Source organism: Orycteropus afer, unplaced genomic scaffold, assembly GCF_000298275.1.
Source record: "Orycteropus afer afer isolate SDZICR_OR568_19922 unplaced genomic scaffold, OryAfe1.0 scaffold00192, whole genome shotgun sequence".
Lineage (NCBI taxonomy): Eukaryota > Metazoa > Chordata > Mammalia > Tubulidentata > Orycteropodidae > Orycteropus > Orycteropus afer.
Genome location: NW_006921779.1, coordinates 5,635,463 through 5,643,446, shown reverse-complemented (window position 1 = coordinate 5,643,446; position 7,984 = coordinate 5,635,463). Strand labels below are relative to the sequence as shown.

The window sequence follows — 7,984 nt, the reverse complement described above, 5'->3', positions numbered from 1 at the left end:
CTTTCTTGCTGCACCCCCCCCCCACCTTTACCAAGCATGATATCCTTCTGAAGGGAATGGTCTCTTCTGACAACATAAACTAAGCAGGTGAGATAAAGTGTGTCTAGTCTCACTTCTAAGGAGCATTCCGGCTACACTTCTTCCAGGACAGATTTGTTTGATCTTCTAGCAGTCCATGGTATTTTCAGTATTCTTCACCAACACAGTTCAAAAGCATCAACTCTTCTTTGGTCTTCCTTATTCATTGTCCAGCTTTCATGTGCATATGATGCGACTGAAAATACCATGGCTTGGGTTAGGTGCACCTTCTACTTCAAACTGACATCTTTGCTCTTCAACACTATAAAGATGTCTTTTGCAACATATTTGCTCAGTTGCAATATGATATCTGATTTGTTCACACTGCTGCTTCCATGGGTGTTGATTATGGATCCAAGTAAAATGAAATCTTTAACAACTTCAATCTGTTCTTCATTTATCATGATGCTGCTCATTGGTCCAGTTGTGAGGATTTTCATTTTCTTTATGTTGAGGCATAAAGACACTGAAGACTGTGGTCTTCATCAGATCGTCAGTAAGTGCTTCAAGTTCTCTTCACTTTCAGCAAGGAAGTTGTGTCATCTGCATATTACACAGGCTGTTAATGAATCTTCCTCTAATCCTGATGCCACATTTGTCTTCATACAGTCCAGCTTCTCAGATTATTTGCTCAGCACACAGATTGAGTAAGTATAGTGAAAGGATGCAACCCTGACATACACTCTTCTTGATTTTAAACCATGCAATTCCCCTTGTTCTGTTTGAACAGAGCACAATTAAGTGCTCTGGAATTCCATTTTTTTCCAATGTTATCCATAATTTGTTATGATCTACATAGTTGAATGCTTTTGCATAGTCAGTAAAACACAAGTAAACATCTTTCTGGTATTCTCTGCTTTCAACCAAGATCCATCTGACATCAGCAATGATATCCTGCATTCCACGTCCTCTTCTGAATTCAACTTGCATTTCTGGATGTTTCCTGTCATTCTCTTCAGCAACATAATTCCCTGAATTATCTTCAGCAAAACTTTACTTGCATGTGATATTAATGATATTGTTCGATAGTGTCCACATTCTGTTGGATCACCTTTCTTTGGAATAGTCACAAATATGGATTTCTTCCAGTCAATTGGCCAAGAAGCTGTCTTCCAAATTACTTAGCATAGACAAGTAAGTGCTTCCTGTTCAGCATCCATTTGTTGAAACATCTCAATGGGTATTTCATCAAGTCCTGGAGCTTTGTTTTGCACCATTTCCTTCAGTGCAGCTTTGACTTCTCCCTTCAGTACCATGGCTTTGTCATCATATGCCACTTCCTGAAATAGCTGACAGTAAACATGTATTCCTTTCACCTTCTTTTGATGCTTCCTGCATCATTCAATATTTTGCCCATGGAATCCTTCAATATTGCAACTCAAGGCTTGAATTTTTTCTTCAGTTCTTTCAGCTTGAGAAATGCCTAGCATGTTCTTCCCCTTTGGTTTTTTAATTATCTTAGGCTATGGGAAATTGAAGGGATTAAATGAACTAAGACATAAAGCACTTACACAAAGGCCAGCACACAGTAAGAAATCAATAAATGGTTGTAAAGCTCCTTAAGGTAAGGAAGAAATGAGCTTAGGAAGAACTTCTTAGTACTGAACAACTTTCCCTAAGTTAACCATGTTGTCCTCATCAAGTCCCATTTGAGAGGTAAGGAAACTATAGCTTGGAGCAATGAAGGAACTGGCCCAAAGTCAGAGAGCAAGACTCAGGTTCCTTCATTTCCACTGTACCCCATGGCCTTCTGCAGAGTGGTTCACAGACCTGACCTTAGCAAGGGGAAGTAGGTCCTTCCAGCCCTTGGGCTCTAGGGCTCTGCTACTCCAGCACATGGTCAGATCAACAGTGCTCAGTAAGCAGCATAGTTTGGAGAGAAGAGGGTGGCGTAAAACACTTCTAATGAGGTCTCAACAATGATTCCTCCCATCCCTGCGCCCCCCCCCCATAGCAAAACATTGTTTTAGCCTGACTAGTTGGGTTTGACTGCTAACCAGAAGGCTGGCAGTTCAAACCCACCAGCCATTCCTCAGAAGGAAGACTGGACAATCCACTTCCACAGAGATACTGCCTTGGAAACCCAAGGAGGGGTCCCTATGAGTCGCAATTGACTTGATGGCAGTGATAAGGAGTTGGGTTTAGCCCTAAGGAAAAGTAGATGATGAAAAAGGATACATGAATGGTTTACTCAGCTTCTCTTTTACAGAGCAAGTAGCTGCAAATTAAAAGGAATATTTAGACTGGGTAAGCATTATCATTTTTAAATTGTGAAGTTTGAGAGTTTATACTAATCTAAAGAAAATATTTTCCTACTTTCTTTAAAAGGATCATAGTGCTCCAGGAGAAAAGGGCAGCCTTTGCAACTCTTCTCTCCTTCACACCTCACAAAGGTGAGTGAGGTCAAGTTGCAGGTTCTCCTCCCAAACACACATATACTCATAACTCACTCTCACATATACTCATCTCTCTCTCTCTCTCACTCACACACACACACAAAGCAAAGCAGACAGCAGACCTCTAGAAAGAATCCTGAGAAATGTCCTTTCTTCTCCTGCTTGGGCACTGCTGCTGCTTAAGTCCAAAAGCCAAGGCAAGGAAACACAGTGAAAGGGCACTGGGTTTTAGTCATTAGGCAGGATTCAAGCAGGGCAAGCTCAGACACACCGTTGCTCAGCTGGCAACACCAAGAGCTTCTCAAACCATTTCAGCACTCTTTTTCTTAGAAGTTGTCAGCCTTCTCCATCTCTTACCAGTCAGGGCTGAGCTCCCCTACCCTGAAGCAAAACAGCTGCTCTCTTCTCCAACCTACCCCCCTTATCCTGGGAGGGAATAAACTGTTTTCTGAGTATTAATCACCTGATAGCAGATGGGGACCAACTGGAAGACCATTCTGAGCAGTGTTTGGCTGGGAGTGGTAGACACAGTGCAATCTCAGTGTTTTTCAAACTTCAGGAAATCAATTTAGAACACAGCCAGCATTTTAAAATACAAAATCCAGTAGGAGAGAATAGAAAATGAGTGCACTGACTGCATCATGACTCAATACACATGTACACACCTATGACTGTAAGAAAAACTTCATAAAACAATACTTACAGAGATATAGTCATAAACATATGCTGAGGCCATATAAATCTAGTTGGACCATTGGTGTTTTCAGGTATGGAAGAGTGAAAAGAGATTAAGGAGGTAGGTTGACACAGAATTAGGAAATGCCTAGCATGTCAAACCAAAAAACTGGACTTTATTCTATAAGCAATGGAGAATGGTCAGAAAGTGTGGAGTAAGGCAAAGAACAGATAATCAGACTTGTATTTTGGAATACAGAGAAAGGACTAGAGAGGGAAGAGATTCAAGTTTGCGAGAAGTTAGAAGGCTGTTAAAATAGTGCAAGAAAGAAATGACAAGGGATAAACAATAATAATGGGGATGTTGTTGTTGTTGTTGTTGTTGTTGTTATGTGCCGTCGAGTCGGCCCCGACTCACAGCGACCCCTCCTTGGGTTTCCGAGGCAATATCACTACGGAAGTGGGACTGCCCAACCTTCCTTCCGAGGAGTGGCTGGTGGGTTTGAACCGCCAGCCGTCTGGTTAGCAGGCAAGTATCTTAGCCACTATGCTACCAGAGCTCCTAATAATGGGGATGGAGATCTTAAAAGAGATTTACAGAGTAGAAACGTCAGAATATGGTGACTACGCGAAGTCAGGAGATAAAGAAGGCGTCAAAAATGATGCTCAGTTAGTAAATGCAGTGTGGGATTCTGGATTGTATCCTAGAACAGAAAGAGGACATTAGGAAACTAGAGAAATCTGAAAAGCCTGGAGTTTAGCCAAGAACCATGTTGGTTTCTTAGTTCTGACAAATGAACCATGGTTATATAAGATGTTAACATTAGGTGAAAATGAGTAGAAGGAAACTGTATTATCAACTTTTATGTAAATCTAAAATTAATCCAAGTTTAAAATTTTATTAACACTAAATAATGCTGAGGTTTCTGGTGTGGATATGTGGGTAGGTCTAACCGTCTACGATGTTCTCTATCATGATTGAAGGTAAGAATTACTTGGAATACCTTTTTAAAAAAATCCTGTGTCTAATCCTCAGATCGGGAGCTCTGGTAGAGTAGTGCCTAAGGCACTTGACTGCTAATCAGAAGGCTGGTGGTTCAAATCCACCAGCCATTCCTTGGAAGGTTGGGTAATCTACTTCTGTAGTGATACTGCCTTGGAAACCCAAGGAAGGGTCGTTATGAGTCAGGTCTGACTCGACAGCACATAACAACAACAACAACAAAGCCTCAGATATACTTAGAATCCGGGAGTGCAGTCTAATCATGTACTTAAAAAAGGAAAGTCCTTAGGTGATTCTGATACACACATCTGGTTAAGAACCATTCTTCTGATGGCACCAACCAGAAAACATAGTATTCTCCAAAAACTAGACTGGGCAATACAACAGATAACCTGGTTAACTATATGTGGTATGCACTATTAAGCAATTGTCAGCAAGAATAAGGTGGATCTACAAATCTATCTTGGAAGAAGTATAGCCTGAATGCTCTTTAGAGCAAGGATGGTGAGACTTTGTCTCACATACTTTGGTCATGTATTTATGAGGGAAGTCTCTGGGGAAGGACATCATGCTTGGTAATGTAGAGGCTCAATGAAAAAGAGAAAGAACCTCAACAAAGTGGATTGACCAAGTGGCTACAACAATGGGCTCAAACACAGCAATGACTGTGAAGATGGCACAGGACTGGGCGACATTTTATTCTGTTATGTAATACATACTAGGAGTCAGAACCACCTTCAGGACACCTGACAACAGTATGTATTGATATAAAACAATCTCCAATATATAGCGTGTTAAATGAAATAAGCAACATGCAGAACATTTAAAAATATTTTTAAGAGGGAACGTTTGTGTCTATGTATGTATATGTATGTATTTGTACATCCATTTACACACACGTTTATTACCTATTGAATAAATTAATTAAAAAAATTTTTAAGCTTAGGAGCAAAAAGAACCACTGCTTTAGAGGGAAGGAGACCTTAGCAAGCAAGATACATGGAAAAGGTAGCTGAGAAGGAAGTTGGGCAGTGGAATAAGAATGTGGAGGCTGCCAGGTGCTAAAAGGAATGAAGGGATGGGGCAGGATGAAAGACAGTGCTGGCAAAAAGTTCAATGCAGATAATCTTCCCTCCATCTCCTGCCTGAAATAATGGGTAAACTGAGACCCAAATCAGAGTTCAATTTATTCAGATTCAGTTTTATTCTGAATTAATGTTCTATCAAGAGTGCATGTCAAAAGGGTAGAAAAAAATAAAGGAGCCCATCGAAAAAGTTCCCTGGCAAGTAAGAAGGAGGGTACAATGTTAGGATCCCCCTTTAGAGAAGGAAATGTTTTCCAGGTCATGGATGCCATTTTTGTCAATGATTCGAACGCTGAAGGTTGGCAGATTCAGGATGAAGCGTTTCTGGAGCTGCAGAGAGACAGGAAGGAAATCAGTCAGCAAATGTTGAGTGAGCACTATGGAAAGATTCTAAATGGAATAGATTGACACCGTGGCTGCAACAATGGGCTCAAACATAACAATTGTGAGGACGGTACAGGACCAGGCAGTGTTTCGTTCTATTGTACACAGGGTTGCTATGAGTTGGAATTAACTTGACAGCACCTAACAATCATAGTAACAACTATGTTTCACGAAGCCTTAATAGTGCAGTGGTTAAAGTGCTTGGCTGTGAACCAAAAGGTCAGTGGTCTGAACTTGTCAGCCACTGTGCAGAAGAAAGAAGTGGCAGTCTGTTTCCTAAAGATTATAGACTTGGAAACCCTATGGAGGCAGTTCTACTCTGTCCTGTAGGGTTGCTCAAAAAACCAAACCCAAAACCAAACCCACTGTCAATTCCAATTCACAGCAATCCCCACTGGGATCCAAGGTGGTAATCTTTATGGAAGAAGACTGTTCCATATTCCTTCCATGGAGTAGCTGGTGGGTTTGAACCACCAACCTTCTGGTTAGCAGACACTGTGCCCAAGAGCTCCTATGTAGGGTTGCTATAAGTTGGAATAGACTCAACGGCAATAGGTTTGGTGTTTTGGTTAACTGTGTACCAGGCTCTGTTCCAGACACTAAGGAAACAAGCCAACAAAAATCCCTGATTTTGTGGAACTTCTGTTCTATTGGGCAGTCAGTGCTGGGGCACTGGACAAAGTCCAAACCATAGCTGGAGGCTGCCTGGCAGGTAGTGAGTATGAACTGAGATGTAATTGGGAGCCTGTCTACCAGTCTAGTCAGGCATCTGATGAAAGAATAACACAATGCAATGCCTATTCCCCACAGTCTGCTACCAATGAGTCTGGCAAATGTAGGCTTCTCTCTTAAAATGTCTTAAGGTAATAAGGTCATTGCCCTAGGAATAAGTTTGGACCAAAGCAGTACACGCCTAGGCCCTAGTAGCTTGCCTCAGACACCCACCCACATTATAAGGACTGTGAGAGCGTTTGCGTGTACAGCTGGAGTGGTAAGGAGGGGGGGTGTAGTAGTACGGCTCTTGGAACAACCCCTGCTTCTGTCTCCTTCAATCCAGGCTGACCTGCATTAAAGTAGCATCTCTGCATTTTCCGAAGGTCCTTGCTTATGAAGCTGTGCCAGAGGAGCTATGGTTTGTATGAATGGAAGCAGACAATCCTCGCCTGGAGATGACTGGGGAACAAAGCTGGAGGAAACCTTTGCTTCTTTGGCTACCCTTCTTAGACAACTCCCTTAAAGCATTGGATAGATGGCACAAGCTCTTTTCCTGCTCCCTTTGGAGCATATCCCAGAAATGGTCACCTCCCCAGGCTTAAGGCCTCCCCCCCTTGATGCTTCCCATCTCCACTGCAGCTGACTGGGTAGCACTAACCCCGTGATACGCCCAGAGTCCTCTCTGACCAATCACTACTATGTTTAAAAACTATCTTCAAGATCAAGAAAAGGTGATAGAGGTTTCTAAAATGACCTACTTTTGGATCCACAGAATATAAAGTCTTAGGAGCACTTGATATATGTGGCTTCTTCCTGGCAGCCCCTTGTAAAAATTTGGGGCTGCCAGACTGATATGGTCTCTCAGTGGAATGGTTAGGGAAAGCACCTGAGGGATTCTTAGTTTCTGTTGTAGGAAGGGGATTTACAAGTAAGAGGAAGGGAAGCAGTGGACTGAATGACAGGCTTGTGTGGGAGGCAAAGTGCCACTACTTCCACTGCTTCAACCTTGCCCCTTCCTCACCAGATCATGAATTCAAGTACATCCTTGGGCCAAAAAAGAGCAAAAGAACTCTCCCCTTCTGCCTGCCCAAAGCTTCCAAGTTGCTTTCTATGGCCTCCTAAATTCTTGGGGTGGGATGCTTTTTCCAGATTACAAGGACTCATATACTGTTAAGGTAGCAGACAGCATGGCAATTCCAGGTGGCACAGAAACTAGGCAGGTATAGAGATACTCAGGTATCACCTTGTTGTTATTTGCCATCTAGTCGGATCCGACTCATAGCGACCCCTCCTTGGGTTTCCGAGGCAGTTATCACTACAGAAGTAGATTGCCCAACCTTCCTTCCAAGAAGTGGCTGGGGGGTTTAAACCTCCAGTCTTCTGGTTAGCAGTCAAGTGCCTTAGGCACTACGCCACCAGAGCTCCTTAGAACAAATAAATCAGAATCTCTGCAGGGTGGGTCCCAGGATTCTGTTTTTTAAAAACAAGTCTCCCAGATGATTCTTAATACATTCTAAAATTTGAGAACCACTAGTCTGGATGAACCAGAAAGAAAAGTAATTAAATTGCAAAACTGACATTGATGAGGAGGTGATCCATGAGAGCAAAAACAAGCTTGTTACCTACCAAACCCTACCCCTGGTAGCAAC

General features: G+C 42.3%; 1 protein-coding gene across 1 annotated transcript in view; it reads right to left on the bottom strand.

The window, feature by feature from the left end:
- Positions 1-5,459: 5,459 nt before the first annotated feature.
- The window catches only part of PSMB2 (proteasome 20S subunit beta 2), a 37,629-nt gene continuing 35,104 nt past the window's right edge, over positions 5,460-7,984 (bottom strand). The window contains exon 6 of the mRNA XM_007947655.2: positions 5,460-5,567. Within this exon, the coding sequence (XP_007945846.1) occupies positions 5,460-5,567 (108 nt within the window). The remainder of the gene's footprint in view (positions 5,568-7,984) is intronic.